Source organism: Coregonus clupeaformis, chromosome 15 (assembly GCF_020615455.1).
Source record: "Coregonus clupeaformis isolate EN_2021a chromosome 15, ASM2061545v1, whole genome shotgun sequence".
NCBI classification, from domain to species: Eukaryota; Metazoa; Chordata; class Actinopteri; order Salmoniformes; family Salmonidae; genus Coregonus; species Coregonus clupeaformis.
In genome coordinates, this window is record NC_059206.1 from 23,583,380 (window position 1) to 23,606,837 (window position 23,458).

The 23,458-nt window shown below is 42.4% G+C and overlaps 1 protein-coding gene across 9 annotated transcripts in view; it reads right to left on the reverse strand.

The window, feature by feature from the left end:
- Positions 1-4,820: 4,820 nt before the first annotated feature.
- The window catches only part of nrg1 (neuregulin 1), a 162,465-nt gene continuing 143,827 nt past the window's right edge, over positions 4,821-23,458 (reverse strand). For 3 of the 9 annotated variants that reach the window (XM_041897445.2, XM_041897450.2, XM_041897448.2), the window contains 7 exons: positions 18,385-18,443; positions 14,150-14,173; positions 12,037-12,139; positions 11,674-11,800; positions 9,781-9,911; positions 8,495-8,695; positions 4,821-7,055 (listed from right to left, as the gene is read on the reverse strand). In XM_041897445.2, the coding sequence (XP_041753379.2) occupies positions 6,392-7,055; positions 8,495-8,695; positions 9,781-9,911; positions 11,674-11,800; positions 12,037-12,139; positions 14,150-14,173; positions 18,385-18,443 (1,309 nt within the window). In that variant the 3' untranslated portion in view covers positions 4,821-6,391. Of the gene's footprint in view, positions 7,056-8,494; positions 8,696-9,780; positions 9,912-11,673; positions 11,801-12,036; positions 12,140-14,149; positions 14,174-18,384; positions 18,444-18,977; positions 19,950-23,458 lie in introns of those variants that run through there. The other 6 variants (XM_041897446.2, XM_041897451.2, XM_041897449.2 and 3 more) reach the window with 4 other exon arrangements.

A 23,458-nucleotide genomic window follows, 5' to 3' on the forward strand; every position in this document is an offset into this window, starting at 1 on the left:
TGCGAAATGTGGACAGTGCATGAATCCAGGGGACATGCCCGGGCAGGTAGATGAAACTGACGAAATGCTGAGGACATAGGAAACAATATCATGGAGTTGTGAACTGTAGTGCATTATGGCCACTTGCAGGAAGAGAGCCACTGTGTGTTTTAGTACCGACTGTATGTCCTATTAAATATTCAGACCCAAAAACATAAAAGATAATTACACAAGCCTCATAACAATTATGAAAGTTATATTTTTGAATTCAAAACAGACAGAAGGCAGATCCTTGTCCATTCTCGTTGTAGCTTGTCACTGAAAGTTAAACAATCTATGGAGCCATAAATTGGGGGAAAATGGCTGTAGTATCCCTGAGGAGTCTCTGTCAGCAGTAGGAGCATATCCCATAAATCACACTGTCAGCCCAATGAGCCCCTAGTAAACTACCAGCTTAGAATCCTTCATAATTTATGTCTGTAGGGGTGCCTGAACAAAAACACTATTGATATCAGTATCAACCACCAGGACGAAGTAAAAACATTGCTTTTGCTCTCAGCCCAGAATCTCCAGATCGGTGCAACCAATGACAACTTTTCTTTTCATTTCCCAGTAATCTATTTTATGTATTTTATTTGCGGAATTCTAGGACAGCGTTTGACAAGCGATACATGTATTATTAATCATTATTGCGTACTAATTTTGTATCTCCATTGAACATATGTGCAGTATTGCACAGAAATGATTGATAGCAGATAGCTTTAGGATTTAGGGCCCAATTCAATAAGATCCGCTTTAGCTGACATCCGCATAGCTAATGTATTGATGGTGTTGGAGGTGGAACTGTGTTGGAGCTGTTAAATCCACAAGCGGCTCCTGGCATTATACCTAAAGCGGACATTACCATTGGCTACACGGAGTCGTATTAAAATAAATCCCATGCCAGCCTTATTTACAAGTTCGAACACTGGAATGTAAGATATAATCTACACCTCGATTAGGCTGATAGAAATCCTTATTATTTAGTTTAATGATTTTTCAATTTGAGCGTAATTATTTATATATAGCCTTCACTTTCTCGTTCTGATCTTCTAATGTGAGTGGGGCAGGTGTGGCTTCGTGACAATGATCGCAAGAGTAGCTGCTCACCAATTTGACGGCTCCAACACAGTTCCACCTCCAACACTGCCAAAACATCCACTATGCGGGTGTCTGCTATCGCTGGTTAATGCTTGATCTGATTGAATCTAGGCCTTAGTTTTTACTCCATGCAATACATACAGTATGCCACACCATTGAAGTTGGCAATTAACAGTTTGAGAAGCCCCTGATACACCTGGCAGTAACATGTATCCCGTGTTCTGATCTTGTCTGCATTCTGATCTCTCGACAATATAGTAAAATGTATCTTATCCGTCAACTGTGAAGCATTGTCACCAGATTCCCTGGACCATCCATGTATGCAAATAACTTGATAGATATTCTTTCAAAATAATATGTATCTGTTTATTCTGACACATATTGATCCCCTAAATCAATGGCGTCACCTGTCAATGATTTTAGAGGACACACAGTGTATGAATAAGACACCCATTTACTACCATGTGTAGATGCAACAGCTACAATGTGGGCACAATCAAAATGTGGATAAGTTCAGGACAAAGTACCCATGTTAACAGCTGGTACAGTTGAAGTCAGAAGTTTACATACACCTTAGCCAAATACATTTAAACTCAGTTTTTCACAATTCCTGACATTTAATCCTAGTAAAAATTCCCTGTTTTAGGTCAATTAGGATCACCACTTTATTTTAAGAATGTGAAATGTCAGAATTATACTAGAGAGAATGATTTATTTCAGCTTTTATTTCTTTCATCACATTCCCAGTGGGTCAGAAGTTTACATACACTCAATTAGTATTTGGTAGCATTGCCTTTAAATTGTTTAACTTGGGTCAAATGTTTTGGGTAGACTTCCACAAGCTTCCCACAATAAGTTGGGTGAATTTTGGCCCATTCCTCCTGACAGAGCTGATGTAACTAAGTCAGGTTTGTAGGCCTCCTTGCTCGCACACGCTTTTTCAGTTTTGCCCACAAATGTTCTATATGATTGAGGTCAGGGCTTTGTGATGGCCACTCCAATACCTTGACTTTGTTGTCCTTAAGACATTTTGCCACAATTTTGGAATTATGCTTGGGGTCATTGTCCATTTGGAAGACCCATTTGTGACGAAGCTTTAACTTCCTGACTGATGTCTTGAGATGTTGCTTCAATATATCCACATAATTTTCCATCCTCATGATGCCATCTATTTTGTGAAGTGCACCAGTCCCTCCTGCAGCAAAGCACCCCCACAGCATGATGCTGCCACCCCGTGCTTCACGGTTGGGATGGTGTTCTTCGGCTTGCAAGCAACCCCTTTTTCCTCCAAACATAACGATGGTCATTATGGCCAAACAGTTCTATTTTTGTTTCATCAGACCAGAGGACATTTCTCCAAAAAGTACGATCTTTGTCCCCATGTGCAGTTGCAAACCGTAGTCTGGCTTTTTTATGGCTGTTTTGGAGCAGTGGCTTCTTCCTTGCTGAGCGGCCTTTCAGGTTATGTCGATATAGGACTCATTTTACTGTGGCTATAGATACTTTTGTACCTGTTTCCTCCAGCATCTTCACAAGGTCCTTTGCTGTTGTTCTGGGATTGATTTTGCATTTTTTGCACCAAAGTACGTTCATCTCTAGGCTCCTTCCTGAGCGGTATAAAAATAAATATAAAAATTGACGGCTGCGTGGTCCCATGGTGTTATACTTGCGTACTATTGTTTGTACAGATGAACGTGGTACCTTCAGGCGTTTGGAAATTGCTCCCAAGGATGAACCAATGTTTTCCTGAGGTCTTGGCTGATTTCTTTTGATTTTCCCATGATGTCAAGCAAAGAGGCACTGAGTTTGAAGATAGGCCTTGAAATACATCCACAGGTACACCTCCAAATGACTCAAATAATGTCAATTAGCCTATCAGAAGCTTCTAAAGCCATTACATAATTTTCTGGAATTTTCCAAGCTGTTTAAAGGCACAGTCAACTTAGTGTATGTAAACTTCTGACCCACTGGAATTGTGATACAGTGAATTATAAGTGAAATAATCTGTCTGTAAACAATTGTTGGAAAACTTACTTGTGTCATGCACAAAGTAGATGTCCTAACCGACTTGCCAAAACTATAGTTTGCTAACAAGAAATGTGTGGAGTGATTGAAAAATGAGTTTTAATGACTCCAACCTAAGTGTATGTAAACTTATGACTGCAACTGTATAAACAAGGCTTTTAAGAACTGACTGTGATTCGATCTTCTTGACCACCTCCAGAGGTTGTCAGGGGTGAATTGATTGCATGGAAGGTCAGTGGGCAAGGCTTAGAGTGACAGGGCAGTGGGTGGAGTTTACAGGTGAGAGTCAAATTCTAAGAGGCCTTACAGGTGGCAGTTTGGAGGTGGATGGAGGGTGTTATACATGGGTTGTGACCTGCAAGGTTTCTAGTTCAAATCCCATTTGCAATTTTTGTTTTCCAGCCTTACCCAACATTCTTAACTAATTACATTTCTAATCTACAAACTTTTTCAGTTGAACAGCTTTAAACATGTGGGAAAATGTAAGTGGTACCCTCCCCTTTCTTGGTACAGTGGAATAGGCATTAGGTTAGGGACTGGAAGGTCACAGGTTCTAATCTTGTGGATGCCCTTGTTAAAAAAAAAGGCATATTTAAAGCCCTTGCATTAAGATGTGGTTTTCATGATCTGATCAAGACGATACAATCACTATCTGTTCTATTGAAATGCATTCCTGCGTTTGGCCTTAGTCATGCATGTTCCATAACAGTAACTTTCACATCGGTGCTTAGCTGCTTCCATTCCCTCCTTGTACTGATAATGGCTTGACATGACAGAATATCAGTTTTGGCCTTTATTTTAACAACCAAGTTAGTGTGCTGTTCTTACATATGCGTACAACTGCAGTCATGTTCATGAAACAATTGGTATGGAGACAATCACTACAAAAAAAGTTTAGCATAATATGTCTGGTTATGGAAAATATTTAGCACAGAGACAAATGCTTTGAGGTGGTGGCCCTCAAACACAAAACATTTTTTTAATTTTTTTTATTAAAATATTAAACCAAAGTACTCAAGGTTTTCATGGTGTATTTACATTAATCGAAAGACACACCTTGGTTTGGAAGCAATGCATCATGGGGTATGTCAAGCCGAGATTGACGGGAGATTTTGTTCTGGTTTCTAGCCACACAGTTTATCATCAGTGTATAAGTACACTCAAAGTACTTGTGCCTTTTTAGATTATAATTTATTTATATGTTGAATAACAGAGTGGTTATCAATGCTAAGAGGCAAAGAGACGTTTGACCCCATATTGAAGTCAAAATATATAAAAGGCATAAGGGGACAAACACAATACTTATAAAAGATAAAAGTTCCAATCTTTTCAAATATATACTGACCAAATATATAAAACACTGATTAAAATATATAATCTGTAATTAAAAGATAACATAAGGCCCACAAAATAAATAAACAATAAATAAATAAATAATATAAATACAAAACAAAAGATGATAAATTTCAGATTGGGCCATCATTAGAAACTGTATAATTTAGGGGCAAAAAAAGCCTTCATACCATAATGTCATGCTAATGCTGGCAACAATCAGATTGGAGTTAGACTAGATTGTTTTGATGAAATTACCTTTCGGAAACACAATCTTAATGGTTTGGTTATGAAGCCCCAAAAGGGATCATGTTGTAAAGAAAACGTGTCTAGTTACCTATTCATTCTAGTGACAAAATATTGGTGACAGTCTTCAACAGGCCATGACTTCTCATTCAACCATATTTCATGTGGTTCATGTAGCATGACTCCTGAATGTATCCTTGGGATATAACATAAATATTATATAATAAAATAGGCTAATGTTGATAATATTACACAGATAACTTTACATACTAACACAAAGTCAGACGGCTGAAAACAAATATGCACTGTATGAACACAAAGGAACACTTTGGATAATGTAATATTTTACATGACTGTTTGGAAGGACAAAAAAGCAGAAGTTGACTAATGTACTAAAACAGAGTTGAAACAAATGAAAAGCCTCTCGATATCTACCTTATTTCAAAATGGTTCTTTATCTTTGATCCCCACAATGCATTACTTAGGAACCCACGGATGTGTTGTTGAAAGACTGAACACGTGAGCCATATATTCAATCATTCATTCAGTACATATCTCCACAATCATTCATTTGGTACATATCTCCACAATTTGGACTTGCAAATCATGACATTGAGAGCAAGAATCTTAGAGTATTGCTTAACCAGAGATGACTAAATACATGAATTCCTTCTCATCTGACCAATCTGGCTTTTGAAAATAATTTGTTCCATTATATGGAACGCAACACATAATGGAAAGGACAGCTATATAGTGCATTCATTCAATAAATGGGATGAATGTATCACATGTCCCGAGACACTAAATCTAACAGTTTCCCAATGATCTGAAAATAATATCCAATCAACTTTCTTTACTTCATTCATGCTTCTAGTATCAATGTGTTGATACAAGTTCATCAGATTACACGTTCAACATTCTTCCTAGCTGGTTGCCTTGGTAAGCAATGTTCTATTATGATAGCTAACGGTCCAAGAAAAGCATAAAAAAAAACTTCAAATCAAATGTTATTTTACCATTTAAAATCGACCAAAAAAGTGAGTGGGAAAATCTTGAAAACCTGTATAATATTTGGGTGTTGTGTTAGCTTGATAAACACAAAATACTTTGTTGTATGCACCTCTGTTAGTAGGTTAGGACTGCATTACTGTAAATGAGGAGAAAACGACATGCCTTTGAACGCATAAGCAATACCACAGATTCAGTATTATACCATTGTATGGAGCTTCAGAAGCTTACAGTGAGTAGTTCATACAGGTAATTATAGTAAATGCATACTATAGTGCTGGTGGATATTTTTGTTTTCAAAGTAGAGTCGACATGTCAACAGGGAGATGAAAGTCCTGAATATATGGGCCAGAGGCATGCAGTTCCAATAAGCACACCAAACGGAAATTAAAAGGCACCATTGATATTTTTTCTATTGAAATACTGCGAACCATTGCTACATACTAGTTTATTCCACTTTCTTGACATGAACACGTACACATTTTTTTATTTATAAAATACTTTATTCACTACTTCGCTAAAATAAGTTTTTTAGTTATTTATATATTCTTTTTTTTTTTTTTTCCCGCAAATACTTTAATTTATAGAAAATAAAGGTTTAATAGTGACTTATTTCTTTTTGAATCTGACTGAAGTATTTTTCTAAGCTATATTTTTCATTTTATACAGCAACTGGATCTTGCTTGGAGATGACACTGGATAACCTGGCTTGCAGGTTGTCCTGTGGGGAGAGTCGGAGTGCTAGGTTAGTCCTGCTGCCATCTGCAAGAGGCTCCACACCTGTCGCCATGGGGTTCTGTAAGCTCAGGAAGGGTGTGTCCTCTCCCACACGCTCCTCCTCCTCCTCCTCCATCTCGCTCTCCGTACTGCTACCTAGGTCGTTGGACTCCATTTTGTGGCCCGTTGCGTGGCCATTGGGCTTTGTTCTTTTGGCCCGGCGACCGTTGCTGTTCTTGGCGAGTTTCTTAGGAAGGCTCTGCGGGGGAATGGGCGTTACCGGGGCGGCGGCGCCGACCGCCTCATACTCCTGCGTGGTCTCATAGTCATCGTCCTCAACGATCCTCAGCGGGCTGGGCGGGGGGCTGTGGGCCTCATGGCCGTGGTTGTAGTGGGCAGAGTTCCTCTTAGACTGGTGGTCGGGGCGTGGCGGGGTGGTGAACAGCAGGGGGCGCTCCTCCTCGCCAGATGGGCTGACGGCCACAGAGGGGACCGAGGCCAGGCTGGACAAGGGGGCCGACATCTCAGAGGGGGGGGAGCCCGGGGTCACGGGAGAGAGCAGCTCCACAGGAGACAGGTGGGTTGGGGTGGTCATCGCTGACACATACCTGACAGGCATAACCAAGAGAGAAGCCTCTATCAATTTGGAACATACAACTGAGAATACACAACTGTATTCACTAGTACACCACACCAGAATCTGTAATAAAGGACCCATTTTGTTAAAATGGCTTTAGCTCCACTAAATTCATGTTGCAGTCTGAGCTCTAGCTCATTACATGGATGCTTTTTAGCTAAATGAAATAAATCCGTAGCAATGGATTTTGTGTCCTATAGGTACGTACAGTCAAATTGTCAAGGCCACATCCGATGAGCGTAGGCTCCTTTAGAGTGCAGTGCAACTCACCGGTCTCAAATACTTTCTTTTTTACTTCTCACCGGATATCTACATGGTCTGGTTCAGGATACACATTCATAATCCATTTCAAAAATCAGGTGTAGGACTGTATAGGCCTTTCTCCTAGTATGTGTGTGGAGGACAGAGACACTGATCTGAAGAGCACTGGACCATTAGGGTTGTCTCAGTCTGCCCCGGCCAGTCATTAGGGTTAGAGTCGTCTCTGTCTGCCCCAGCCAGTCATTAGGGTTAGAATTAGGGTTGTCTCCATCTACCCTGGCCAGTCATTAGGGTTGTCTGCCCCGGCCAGTCAGGGTTAGAGTTAAGGTTGTCTCCGTCTGCCCCAGCCAGTCATTAGGGTTAGTCGTCGTCTCTGTCTGCCCCGGCCAGTCATTAGGGTTAGAATTAGGGTTGTCTCCGTCTACCCCGGCCAGTTATTAGGGTTGTCTGTGTCTGCCCCAGCCAGTGATTAGGGTTAGAGTTAAGGTTGTCTCTGTCTGCCCCAGCCAGTCATTAGGGTTAGAGTTGGCTCCATCTGCCCCGGCCAGTCATTAGATTGATGTGCACAGATGGGTCCTCTCAGACTCAGTCGACCTGTGACCTTTGCTGCTCAGAGACAGGTGTGCTGCCTGCTGTGGCTCCTGCAGCTCGACTCTGACAACACGGGTACACCTGCGCTCATTAGCAACACATTGATTTACTAATGGGGACTTATGAAGTCGTCATTGTCCATTAGCTTTGATCTAGGAGGGACTGTTTGTGAAGTCCAAATATAGGACAGCTCATAGGAAACCTCTACTAATAAAAAAACACTTTTATTCAGAAGAAAGACCAAGATAACATGGCAATACCACAAATCTTGGATTCAATCTTGGTTTACTGTGTGTTCATAAATAAATGCCATAATTTCTAAAATGCATGCATGTTTTTCTCTAAAAATGATTACCAAGTATAATCGTTAAAATATAACTGATTCTTCAATGGATATCTCTGTACAACTCAGATCACTAGAAGTAGGGCACACCATCATTAATTACAAACCCTCCATTAGGTGTACAGGCTGAAGGGAGGTTGTAGTGTGTAGCGTAGCGTAACGTAGCGTAGCGTAGCGTAGCGTAGCAACATGAGCATCAGATATCTTTCTCCTACCTCTCACTGTACGGAGAATCCCTGTAGGAGTCTGGCGTGTCTCCAGAGTTCTTTAGGTAGGCACTCAGGTCTCTGGCGCCACCCGTGGCGTTCAGACGACCCCGGTGGCTGGGTGTGGCTTGCCGGCTGTTCTCTCCCGATGACATCACCAAGACAGAGCGGCTGTCGGAGAGGGCACTCTCGCTGCGGCCGTTACTCCAGCTGAAGAGAGAGAGAGCGAGACAGAGGAGAATGGAGAGGGGAGACAGAAGAGGTGAATTAATTGCTTCTCTTAAATGAGGGTAAAACACTAGCCTCTTCAGACAATGACGTAAGCTGTAAACACTGTGAATCATGTCTATTGCAGACCAGGGTTCAAATACTACTTGAAATCTTTTTAAATACTTCAGCTGGGCTTGTTTGAGCTTGCCTGGCTTAATAGACCAACGCTTACCCCACCCATCTGACACTTCAGGCAGGCTAGAGCGAAAGCACAAGGTATTTCAATGATTTCAAATAGATTTGAAACCAGGTCAGCTCTAGTCTAACCTTTAGGTAGAGACACTATCCTATGGAGGACTATACAGCATCCACTTCTTCATAATGGATCTAGGATCCACAAGACACTTTGACCTGCACATTGCTCTTTGCTCTACAAGTTCTCTGGAAACCTCATAAATTCTCCCTGAACCTCGGTTGTCCCATTATAGCTAATGATGCACTACAATACATTGTCCCCTGCCGTTTTGTTTGTGCAGTCTGAGATCACAGAACTGCAGGCCCTGGATTCATAAAGTGTCTCAGAGTTCTGATCTAGGATCAGTTATTCCTTTTAAATCATAATGAATAAGGGGCGGAAGCCGTGGGACCTGATCCTAGATCAGCACTCCTACTCTGAAACGCTTTGTGAATACGGGCCCTGGTCTCTGTTGAATCCAGTGACTATCACTGAGTGAGCGAGGTGATTCACAGGCAATAGTGTAACAGGATGGGTGATCATCGTATCAACCGTCGACTGATCACAACGTGAATTAATAGCTTTTCAAAACTCCCGACATAAACAGAGGGAAAGAGGAAAAGCGGAGGAGGCTGGGGGGAACGAGAGGGTCTCCGACTAAGATAGCGTAGAGGGCCCAGCGGTAATCTGTTCTGACAGTTGTGACACATTGGAGGAGATAAATAGGACTTTATCTTAGACACATTATTATTACAGTATCTTCTTAGAGCCAGTGCTATAGCTCATCCCTTTCTAAAAGTGGATGACTTTTACAGATGGAAGGAGAGGAGGAAGGAGAATATAGGGTTACCTTTGACTGGAGGTGTGGGTGACCGTTGTGGACTGATGTGCAGATGATGTGTACTGGTTCGTGGAAAAGGACGTTTCCGTTTCCTTCTCGATTACATGCTGCGCAGGCAATGCATTTTTAGACACAAATTGCTATAAGGGAAAACAATGAAATCAAGCGTCAATAATATGAAATCCCATCATGCATGCTTATATGAACTGTGCAGATACTGTAGCCAACAAATGTACAGTGCATTCGGAAAGTATTCAGACCCCTTGACTTTTTCCACACTTTGTTATGTTACAGCCTTATTCTAAAATTGATTCAATAAATTGTTTTCCTCAATCTACACACAATACCCCATAATGACAAAGTGAAAACTTGTTTTTCGAAATGTTAGCACATTTATTAAAAATTAAAAACAGAAATACCTTATTTACATAAGTATTCAGACCCTTTTGTATCAGACTCGAAATTGAGCTCAGGTCCATCTTGTTTCTATTGATCATCATTGAGCTGTTTCTACAACTTGGAGTCCACCTGTGGTAAATTCAATTGATTGGACATGATTTGGAAAGGCACACACCTGTCTATATAAGGTCCCACAGTTGACAGTGCATGTCAGAGTAAAAACCAAGCCATGAGGTCGAAGGAATTGTCCGTAGAGCTCAGAGACAGGATTGTGTCGAGGAACAGATCTGGGGAAGTGTACCAAAAAACTATGCAGCATTGAAGGTCCCCAAGAACACAGTGGCCTCCATTATTCTTAAATGGAAGAAGTTTGGAACCACCAAGACTCTTCCTAGAGCTGGCCGCCCGGCCAAACTGAGCAATCGGGGGAGAAGGGCCTAGGTCAGGGAGGTGACCAAGAACCCGATGGTCACTCTGACAGAGCTCCAGAGTTCCTCTGTGGAGATGGGAGAATCTTTCAGAAGGACAACCATCTCTGCAGCACTCCAACAATCAGGCCTTTATGGTAGAGTGGCCAGATGGAAGCCACTCCTCAGTAAAAGGCACATGACAGCACGCTTGGAGTTTGACAAAAGGCACCTAAATGACTCTCAGACCATGAGAAACAAGATTCTCTGGTCTGATGAAAGCAAGATTGAACTCTTTGGCCTGAATGCCAAGCGTCACATCTGGAGGAAATCTGGCACCATCCCTACGGTGAAGCATGGTGGCAGCGTCATGCTGAGGGGATGTTTTTCAGGGGCATGGACTGGGAGACTAGTCAGGTTCGAGGGAAAGATGAACGGAGCAAAGTACAGAGAGATCCTTGATGAAGACCTGCTCCAGAGCACTCAGGACCTCAGACTGGGGCGAAGGTTCACCTTCCAACAGGACAACAACCCTAAGCACACAGCCAAGACAATGCAGTCTCTGAATGTCCTTGAGTGCCCCAGCCAGAGTCCGGACTTGAACCTGATCGAACATCTCTGGAGAGACCTGAAAATAGCTGTGCAGCGACGCTCCCCATCCAACCTGATAGAGCTTGAGAGGATCTGCAGAGAAGAATGGGAGAAACTCCCCAAATACAGGTGTGCCAAGCTTGTAGCGTCATACCCAAGAAGACTGGAGGCTGTAATAGCTGCCAAAGGTACTTCAACAAAGTGCTGAGTAAAGGGTCTGAATACTTATGTAAATGCGATATTTCCGGGTTTTTTTTAAATACATTTGCAAAAATGTCAAAAAACCTGTTTTTGCTTTGTCATTATGGGGTATTGTGTGTAGATTGATTAGGAAAAACAAACAATTCAATCCATTTTAGAATAAGGCTGTAACGTAACAAAATGTGGAAAAAGTTAAGGGGTCTGAATACTTTCCAAATGCACTGTATGTATTGGAAAGTAAGCGTGAGAGGTTACTCTAGCGTAGTTCCCATTGTTAGAACTAATAGCTATGTGACTGACTTACATTGACAAGCTGGACGTTTTCAAGGGGAGTGTTATTAATCTGAGGACCATTGGCCATACTGGCCCTGGTGTTTCTCTCATTTCGTAGGCTCTGCCTCAGACGATCATGGAGCTTTTTCCTCTGCTTTCTGTGCACGGAAAGACAAACTGCATCGTGAGACTGACCAGTCATATAGCCAATAACAAAAACAGAAGGATGACAGATTTTTGTCTGTTGACAGAGGTTGTGATTGACAATAAAATGATTAAAATGCTCAAATCTCTAGGCTATTATCTCAGGGAAGCTTCAAAATACGTATTAAGGACAAGGATACGTAATAGCAAATACTGATTGAGTTTAGCGTAAAAATTTTACTTGAATTACTTTGTTTTGCAGTAGGCAACCACACACATGATTCCAACCACTAGGAGTGCAATGCAGATCCCTGTTATTGTTAATACACGTTTCTGATACAGCTCCTCTGCTTCTGAAAAAGAGGACAATGCATTCTTAAAACTCCACAACATGCAGACCTATAGTGTGACATACAAACCAAACCCAAGGGAGACGAACAAACGTGTTTTAGGTTATATATTAAGGTTATACATTCACAGAAACAAACAAACCCGGGGCACGTTCAGCAGTACGCAATGTTTTGGAACGTTCAGATAGAAATATGTTTTGTAGAACAAACTACAATGCCTCTCATGTAGAATAAAGAATCACGTTGGCTCTATTCATGGCATTTCTATCTGCAATGTCCACCAACGTTGGTGTACTGAATGTGGCCCAGATGTGACATTGTATTAGTGGGCGTTGGTTGAAAACCGAGACGGTGGAAATCTAATATATTGATCTGAGGAGGCAGTTCTGTTGAGTCTGAGTCCAGTCGGAATGCGAGGAAGTGTTAGTTCAAGGTCGGGCTCAGTAATCATGACTAGGCAAACCACAGAAAATGCATTCTCCGCAATGTATTCTAACCAGCCCACATGTTACTAATACAACAGATGCATATATAAGATAGTCATTCATCAAGACAGTTAAAATCCCTCCCATGTAAAATGTTAATATGCTAATATTGCAAACAGTGCAGCATTGTTTGTTCACAGGACCCAACGCTTGGAATTATGGAATATTTGCGTTTCAATCTTTTCACAGGTATGAGGTTACAGGTTACCAGATTAGGGGATCAAGTGAAAGTTACACTGAACTAAAATATAAACGCAACATGAAAAGTGTTGGTTCCATGAAACATGCGGAAATAAAAGATCCCAGAAATGTTCCATATGCACAAAAAGCTTATTTATCTAAAATGTTGTGCACACATTTGTTTACATCCCTGTTAGTGAGCATTTCTCCTTTGCCAATATAATCCATCCACCTGACAGGTGTGGCGTATCAAGAAGCTGATTAAACAGCAGGATCATGGGGCCTCCCGAGTGGCGCAGCGGTCTAAGGCGTCACTACAGACCCGGGTTCGATCCCAGGCTGTGTCACAACCGGCTGTGACCGGGAGTCCCATAGTGCGGCGCACAATTGGCCCAGCATCGTCCGGATTAGGGGAGGGTTTGGCCGGGACAGGGGGGGGGGCCTTTGTTGCAAGTTGAGTTTATATTTCTGTTCAGTATATAGTTATCTGAACTGTTCCATTATCGCACCTAGTTCGTACTCTACTCCTATTTTTAAAGATTGGTCGGTTCGCCAACGTATTAGGTGTCCTGTGAACAAAGGATGCTACAAACAATCAGTCTTTTAAATGAAAAACAATCATTTGTCAATTGTTCAGAGTTAGCATCAACATCATTTAAAAAAGACACACAGCAAAAACTGCCATCACTGATGAGACAAGGAGAGGAACCATGAGATGACAAGAGCACAAAGGGGACACAGCTGGGGGACGGACACATACATACATCCACATGGTACAGTAGGAAATAGGAAGACCGGAAGGAAGGAGATGAAATGAAATGGTAGCAAGGGAGGACGCCGTCAGTGTATTTGACATGACATGCTAAACACTGGGTGGAACAGAGGAGGGGTTAGGGTAAAGGCAAAAGCAAGAGCTGAAGGGATCTGATCATACAGAATAACCACACTGCAGCCTCTATGGGCACCTGGTTTATATCATGTGTGAGAGAGATACAGTGTACTGTAGCTCAGACGCTTGTATGAGTAATGTGAGTTTATGGTGGTCATTGTAGGACTTAATTTGCGTGGTGGTGATTTTAGGACCTACTTGTGTGCGGGTTAATTTGACTATACGCTATCACATTGAGGTTTTCCCAAAAAAATATAATTGAAGGTGTCATTAGCATATTTGAGCTACATTTTCAATGTGTACGTGTGTTTATTATTCTGTAACAAATATGGTATGTTATGCCTGTATGATCCCTTCATTGGCACAAGAAAACTGTCTGGAGTTGAGGGGAGGTGGGGGGGGCAGGCTCAAGCTTCTAATCCTACATTTGCAAACTAAGGAGGAAGGAACGATCCATACCCATAAATTCAATCCCAAGATGTTCTGCCAATGCAGAACGGTCACAAAAAGAAAAGAGAAGAGGTATTTTTCAGATGAGGTGTTATTCAGAACTATATTGCTCATCAAATGGCTAATCAGTGTTTCTACAGAGAATGGAATGTGGAGATCAAACTGGTGTATGATGTATAATAACCAACTCTTTCACCATGTAGAATAATTCTATAATCATTTTAGAGGAAACGTACAGTATGATCATAATTGATGTAAATGTAATGTTATAGAAGAATCCAGAAACTATTTGGGGGGCGATTTTCACTTGGTAATTTTTCACTTGAACTTTGTTAATGTTTTATCGCTGCCCTGACACTCCAGAACGAGCCTGAGGAAGTCAATCGCTGGTGGGGTAAGTTTGTCAAAATCAAGTGGAAATCGCCCAAAACAGTGTCTGGACACTTCTATAAAATACCATTTACATAAAAAAATTTATTTCATTAATAAACAGTGAACTTGTCCTTTATGGAGAAAAGGCTTAATTGTACAGTACTTCTATTTAAAATATCTTATTTGTGATTATCCATTCTATTAGACTCTTATAGGTCACTAAGTTTTACGATGATTTTACCACAACTACGAAAAGTGATCAAAAACCAAAATCCATTGAATACGAGTTCATCAAAAATGCATTAAAATGTATCCATCTGCTAATCGCTAAGGTGAGAGGTACTTTCTCAGTACAGTGGCATGCGCATGCAAAAATCTCTTTGCTTGCATTATCAATGGTAATGTCACTACACGTCAATTAGGCAGGTTTAGGGGCACTAGTTAGGGTACTTGTCGTTCACCGGTAAACACTACCTCATGCTGTGTGAGGACCATGCACTGTTTCCATTCCCAATAGACACCAATGCAGATCTACAAAGTCAATATTGCAGTCGTACCAAATTCTCATTTGTCATTACTCAGATCAACAGCCATGCCTGTTAAATATGTTTTGAGGAATAAACAAAAAAAAGTAAATTGTAAACGTAATACTACATAACATATCCTAGTGACTAACATCAAATACAACACTTTGGTATAGAAAGGAGCAGAGCTAGCTTTCAACTGTTTAACTGGACAGTGGCTCAACAGGAGGAGAAGCCATGGTTAAAATGGTTGTGCCTTTAGCTAGCTTTATCCACTGACTTGAACATCCTTGATGTAAAGGACGAGGATCTATTATTAGTTGTTATGGTTTACAAACTACACCCAATATCACTGTTACTGTGACATACTTCACTGTTACTGTGACATACTTCACTGTTACTGTGACTTACTTCACTGTTACTGTGACTTACTTCACTGTTACTGTGACTTACTTCACTGTTACTGTGACATACTTCACTGTTACTGTGACATACTTCACTGTTACTGTGACATACTTCACTGTTACTGTGACATACTTCACTGTTACTGTGACATACTTCACTGTTACTGTGACATACTTCACTGCGACATACTTCACTGTTACTGTGACTTACTTCACTGTTACTGTGACTTACTTCACTGTTACTGTGACATACTTCACTGTTACTGTGACATACTTCACTGCGACATACTTCACTGTTACTGTGACTTACTTCACTGTTACTGTGACATACTTCACTGTTACTGTGACATACTTCACAGTTACTGTGACATACTTCCTGTGACATACTTCACTGTTACTGTGACATACTTCACTGTTACTGTGACATACTTCACTGTTACTGTGACTTACTTCACTGTTACTGTGACTTACTTCACTGTTACTGTGACATACTTCACTGTTACTGTGACATACTTCACTGTTACTGTGACATACTTCCTGTGACATACTTCACTGTTACTGTGAGATACTTCACTGTTACTGCGACATACTTCACTGTTACTGTGACATACTTCACTGTTACTGTGACATACTTCACTGTTACTGTGACATACTTCCTGTGACATACTTCACTGTTACTGTGACATACTTCCTGTGACATACTTCACTGTTACTGTGACATACTTCACTGTTACTGTGACATACTTCACTGTTACATACTTCACTGTTACTGTGACATACTTCCTGTGACATACTTCCTATTCTTTCTTTGACAATTGGCTACAATTATCTTAACATACCGTTATTTTGGTTAATAGCGGTGTTATCGAAGGAGCTACAATTTCATTATAAACTTGTGTATAAACTGATAAACTGACGTAGTATAGGAAGATAATGCATATTTATTATTGAGTAATTCTGACATATTCAAAGGTCTTGTTTGTCTTTAAAAATGATGCAAAACATGAACAACGTGATGACTGGTCTGCATGTGAGCAGCGTCCCTTCTTGTCATGTTGGCTCTATTGATTGTGTTTGACTTGTGAACCTCCAGCTTAGATACTCCAAAGCACCTTTCATATGACTGGCCCAGTATCACTGCTCTGAAAAATGTATTACAGTTCTGCCGATACTTCACTTTAGCCTGGGTTATAAATGGGATTAGATATAGTTGCATTATGCTTATGTGACAAAACATGGTCATATTAGGCTAAATATTGTCATAATAATCAGGCAGTAGGTTACAAGTATGTTCCGTGGTAACCTACGCATGTTCTTTACTTAAACATTGTGAGTGACAACAATAACAACCACTATGTTTTCAATTCAATTAATAATTTCGTTGTTTACCAACATCAAAGTACTGCTTTCACCATAGTATGACCGCTGACTGAGTTGCATAGGGTCTGTAACTTTCCCTGTAAGGTCATGGGGGTAAACGTCACTCCTCAGGAGAGTACAGAGTACTATCAATATCAACAACACCCTCAACTACTCTCGCTGGGTCAATCAAGGACTAGTCAAATACGAGGCAAAAGACTCTTCCCTAAAGACTACTCTAAACAGACCCTAACTGGGGGCCACAAATGCCTCCATTTTCAGTAGCGTGCCCCCGTCCCACAGCAGACCTTGTCAGGAGGCGAGGGGTAAATAAATAATAGCGGTCTCAGCTCGTCTGAACTGCTGACGAGGCCGTCTTCACATCTGTCCTCTCCGACCTCGGCTGCGTTCCCACAGCGAACGTTTAAAAAAAAACACGGACTGTTTTGGCAACAGCCATAAGGAGACATTAAAGTATTAATGTTAAATATTATATTAAAGCCCCCGCCCACACATTTGGAGAATACTTCCTGATCGTCAAGGATAGAGCTTCCTTTCTCGGCTTATACTACACACCCAGCATCCCTCCTCTTCCTCTGCAGCAATAAGGGTCTCCTGTTGCATTGCTGGCAGCGTGCCACGCCTGTAGCTGCAGACAGGGCGTTTGTCCCTGGCTAGATAAAAGCCACCGACTGGGAAGAGCTGGAGGAGTGGCCTACAACGATGAAACCAACAGATAGCGACAGCAGCATTCTTTTAATTAGCTCCTCCAATACGCTAGCTGATATCTCAGGGAGACCCAAAATATCTCCCTCTGTTCCTCCACGCTCCGAGTTAAAATTACATCTCAATGGGCAGATCTTTTTCGTTCCGCCTCGGAGATGAAAGCATGGTTGTTTGCTGTTTTGCCAGGTAACCTATGGTAATTGAGGTAACTGGACTGTAAGGTGAGTGGGTGAGTCAGAGTGATAAAGTGCACTGGGGCCCAGTTCCTGGGAAGCTGCCATTCATCTCCCTCTTGGCCTCTCCATGACATCAAAGAGGTCTCTTTAACAGGGTCTGTTCTGTTCTTTACAGTGCCTCCATAATCCACAATGACCCCCACACACCTCCCATAAGTGTTATTGCTCTTCAGGGAAGAAAATATATTGCCGTGTTAAAGATCAACTCAAACTTGAGATCTTATTTAGGTTGGTCCCTGTCACAGGTGGTGAGTATCAATACAGAACTGTTTTAGTATTGCAAACTCCACTACTGTCCCCTGCCTCATATTTGAAGGTCCCAGTTTGGAAAGTTGAATATACAGTTTGAGTTTCACTTTCTTTCTGCTATTATTGTGAGTGACATAACGAACACAACATCAGTTAACTATAACGCTTCAAACTGTTTCAGATTACATCCAAGTCAACAAAACAAGGCAAAAACCTCTTAACATGCAGGTAATGGGATACATACAACGTAATAAAAACACAAACACCTAAAAGTCTGTCTAAAGAACCTGAGAGGAAAAATGAAGCAACAGGAAGTAGCGCTGATTGAGCATGCTCCAATCAAAAGCACAGACAGGAAGAGGAGATAGACGTACTGTAGAAACTGGCCATTACGTAGTTTTGGCAGCGATCACCAGTAAATTCATTTGGACACCTGAGAGGGAAACAAAAGAATGACAGACAGAAGAGAAGAGAAGAAGAGAAGATGAGTTTACACCAGATCTACCGAAGACCCACGCGCATCGCTGGTGTTGTCAAGAGGACCGATATGTCCCGCAAACATCGCCATCAGTCATGTTTGCGAAAACATATGTACTTGAGAGAAAAGCCCCAATCAATGTCTTGTTCAACAGGCCTTGAATTTCAGCAAATGTTTAGCTCATGCATTCTGATTCCAGGGAGATTGAATGAATTAGAATTAGCTGTGGACACAATGCCCGGATATTTCGATCTATTTAGAAAGGCGTCAGCACACAAGCAGATGAGAATTTGAGTCAGGATGAGTGTGTGTGTGTGTCTATTAGTAATCTGGAGGCCTCTCCACTCCACACACACACCTGTCCAAAACGAATCATTGGGACGGATGGATTGGCCGTCTGGCTCTGGGAGGGACAGTGATTGGAACTTTGGAACAGGGATGAAACACCAGAGATGACACGTGTGGCTGGGTTCACTTGAATGCACATACGTTTTGTGTTTATGACTCTCACAGGCACAGTGGCTTGACATCGATTCCCAGTGTATCCCGTTATGCACCTGGGGGGGGCAGAGAGGGAGTGAGACGCACAACACAGCACTGACACAGTACACAGATGTAACATGTAACACACACAAAAACAATGCATGGAATCCAACAGTTCCCATCCAGCACTTCCATTGACTTACCTTTTCATATTTCGTCTACTTTCGCCTATACATTTAAACGTTGGTCATTTAGCAGACGCTCTTATCCAGAGCCACTAACAGGAACAATTACGGTCAAGGGCCTTGCTCAAGTGCACAGACAGATTTTTCTCCTAGTCGCCTCTGGGATTGGAACCAGTGAACTTTCGGTTACTGGCCCAACGCTCTTAACCGCTAGGCTACCTGCCGCCCCCAATATAGAGTGCAAAACGCTACAAAACATAGTAGCTATGGCACTTTAGTGTCTCAGATTCACCCTTTGGTGTTAGGTTAGATGACTAAGACACCAATGAGAGTAAACCACTACAGAGCAGAGGTATCAATAAGATACCTCACTGTGTAACGTCTACCAGTCTACCAAGTGGTGGCACATGAACAAATTAAGCCTTTCAATACAATCACTAGAGACTTTGCTAATTTTGTGTAACATCCTGTCCAATGCTCAGTTTGTGTACTGCAGCAGGCATTAAAGTGTGGTTTTTGGGGGGGCGAACACTGGTCGATCCTGACCGGAGGCTTTTCAGCTGGCCATCTGGTGACTGATGACAGAGCAGGAGGCTGAGTAAAGCCCTGCTAAAGAAGAGATTGTGGCGTGAGATGCAGAGAGAGAGGGACTCCAACAAGCCAGTCCAGCTGTGCCTCAGTTCTTACAGGGTCTCAGCAGCTGGCTGGGCAAGCCCTTTCTCTCAGAAACACAGACGGAGAGAGAGAGAGACAGAGACAGAGACAGAGAGACAGACAGAGAGAGAGAGAGAGAGACAGAGACAGAGAGACAGAGAGAGAGACAGAGAGAGAGACAGAGAGACAGACAGAGAGAGAGAGACAGAGACAGAGAGACAGAGAGAGAGACAGAGAGAGAGACAGAGACAGAGAGACAGCGAGAGAGACAGAGAGAGAGACAGAGACAGAGAGAGAGACAGAGAGAGACAGAGAGAGAGAGAGAGAGACAGAGAGACAGACAGAGAGAGAGAGACAGAGAGAAAGAGAGACAGACGGAGAGAGAGACAGAGAGAGAGAGAGAGACAGAGAGACAGACAGAGAGAGAGAGAGAGAAAGAAAGAGAGAAAGAGAGAGAGAGACAGAGAGAGATATTAAAATCTCTCTGAATATTGTGTGGCATGTATCCCAAAGGCACTTGAATGGGACTCCTGAATGAGCAGCAAGATAATCAGTCTCCCCGGTGGAAATCTATACTGAACAAAAATATAAACGCAACATGTAAAGTGTTGGTCCCATGTTTCATGAGTTGAAATACAATATCCCAGAAATTTTCCATATGCACAAAACGCTTATATCTCTCAAATTCTGTGCACAAATTTGTTTACATCCCTGTTAGTGATCATTTCTCCTTTGCCAAGATAATCTATCTATCTGACAGGTGTGGCATATCAAGAAGTTGATTAAACAGGGTGATCATTATACAGGTGCACCTTGTGCTGGGGACAATAAAAGGCCACTCTAAAATGTGCAGTTTTGTCACACAACACAATGCCACAGATGTCTCCAGTTTTGAGGGAGCGTGCAATTGGCATGCTGACTGCAGGAATGTCCACCAGAGCTGTTGCCAGAGAATCGAATGATCATTTCTCTACCATAAACTGCCTCCAACGTCATTTTAGAGAATTTGACAGTACGTCCAACAGGCCTCACAACCGCAGACCACGTGTAACCACGCCAGCCCAGGACCTCCACATCCGGCTTCTTCACCTGCAGGATCGTCTGAGACCAGCCACCCGGACAGCTGATGAAACTGAGGAGTATTTCTGTCAGTAATGAAGCCCTTTTGTGGGTAAAAACTCATTCTGATTGGCTGGGCCTGGCTCCCCAGTGGGTGGGCCTATGCCCTCCCAGGCCCACCCATGGCTGCACCCCCTGCCCAGTCATTTAATATCCATATATTAGGGTCTAATGAATTTATTTCAATTGACTGATTTCCTTATATGAACTGTAACTCAGTAAAATCGTAGAAATTGTCGCATGTTACGTTTATATTTTTGTTCAGTATAGTTCGATAATGTTATGGGAGATTTTGACAAGGCCAGCCCATGACAACGGCATCATGAGGATGTTATTGGAATTGAATGCCGTTTCAAAAAAGACCATGGTTAAAGACACATTCATGTTGGCTATTTCTATATAATTTGCTATAAATAATGGAGGAGGGGATTAGGATGTAGAGCGCTGCTTCCATGATGTTCTGACCCTTCCACGCTGTGTGCCTGTTAGAGAATCCCTACTCCGACTGTTCAGGCTTCAGCGAATCGGGCTCCCCGGGGACCCCTGGCAGACAGGTTATTTCCGCAGATAGAGTTATTTCTAAGGATCCATAACGTCCGAAAAGGAGGAAAGACAGACAGGTTTTTTCCTCCCCTTCCCTCCAGTGGCAGCGTTCTGCATGGCTTACTGAAAGGAAACAAAAGCCGTTGGAGACAGCAGCATTTTTTTTGTGCTTAGTCACTGAAGTATTTAAGAGGAAACTCAATCTGGTGGTGGATGGTAAGAGTCTTTCTTAAGTATTGGATGGCCCAGAGCCAAAGTGTATCCTTGGCAATGTCAAGCCTTGTGTCAGGCACTTAGAGAGAGGAGCTGCAGTGATATTTCCCTTGTCATGCATTTGCTGCTGTAAGGGAAGTGATAAAACCATGAGGTGTAACGAGTAGGGCCACAGTTGAAAGACACTATGCAGCATCACCATCTCAGCATGTCTTTTGAAAACTACTGGATGTTCTAACCATAAATGTAAAGACGTAAAATACAAAATTGGGAGATGCTGTTGATAAAAATGGTCATGCAGAGTGGACAACCTCTGAGCGTTCTTAAGGGGCCACCCACTTTGCTAGAAGTGACGTCAGACCAGTGTACTTCAATGCCTTCGTGTTCAATTTGTCAATTTGTATGGATAATACATGATTTTACCTCAGATAGATTTAATATGAATGACGATGATGGAGAATGTGGACAGGACTGCAGAGAGGTGGTTCTCTTGTGTCTGCGATGTATGCCGTTGCCTCTCATACCGAGCGTGTAAAGTGCATGGCACAAGGCCAACTTTTGCTGCTCGGGATGATTCAAGGGCCTTGAGCTGAGCTCTGTTGAGGCCACCAAGCTCTCGGAGACTGTCAGTCTGATGCTGAAGCCACAGGGGGGGTAGTCTTCTAGCACTGAGAAAGCTGCTTTGATCTCTCGTCGGCTCTATCGCTCAGATCAGGGCTGAACTACACCCTTGACAACAAGAGCGCTATGCTGGAGAATAAATCAATGTTCTGCTGTAAGGACACGGTTGAAGCTGACAGAAGCATAATGTCAGCACAGGTCATGTTCAGTAAGGCACTCGAAGGAAAACGTTTCAAAACGTCTCGTAACAGAAAACTGAAATGAGTGTATCTTATTGGACAAGTACAAGTAGTCCCTCGCGGTTTTAGTCAGTTTTGTTCCGTTTGATGCCTGATGAACATGACCCAGGTCTAAGCGCTCGGGTTCCAATGAGAACAAGAAAATGGAGAAGAAGAAGATGGAAAGAAAAATCTCATAAATACAACATAGCTTCCGAACTGGAGCGTGGCGATTGGGCGATGACAGGAGCCGACATTAATCATGTACACATGCAGAGTAGTCTGTGGATCGTCCCAGGACCTCCACCTGTTCCGCTCGCTCAGCTCTCGGCGTCGCTCAGCTCTCGGCGTCGCTCAGCCCAGCTAGCGTCACGCAAAGCATGACATCCATCCAGCTATCCCTACAGCCGCCTAAAAAGCCCCATCAAAGCGCAGAGGCCTTCAGTACATCTGTACACCGATGCCTCGTGTACGCCTCTGTTAATCTCTGCACAGGTCTTTGTTTAATGATTGACCCCAAAACTAGTGCTGAGCGATTAACCAAATATTTAGATGTTTTTTCTGGTTATTAAACAACTAATTGACCGACGTCGGTTTAATTACTTGAATTCCATTTAGTACGTTATTTTGGGGAACTTAATGCGCCGTTTCTCTAGAGAGAAATCAAATCATTCACGAGAGAAATTAAGTCAAGAACTGCTTGACAAGGGCTTCCGAGTGGCGAAGTGGTCTAAGGCACTGCATCACGGTGCTTGAGGCGTCACTACAGACCCGGGTTCGATCCCAGGCTGTGTCACAGCTGGCCGTGACAGGGAGACCCATGGCCCAGCGTCGTCCAGGTTAGGGGAGGGTTTGGCCGGCAGGGATTTCCTTGTCCCATAGAGACTACTTGAGGCAGGCCGGGCGCCTGCAAGCTGACTTTGGTCGCCAGCTG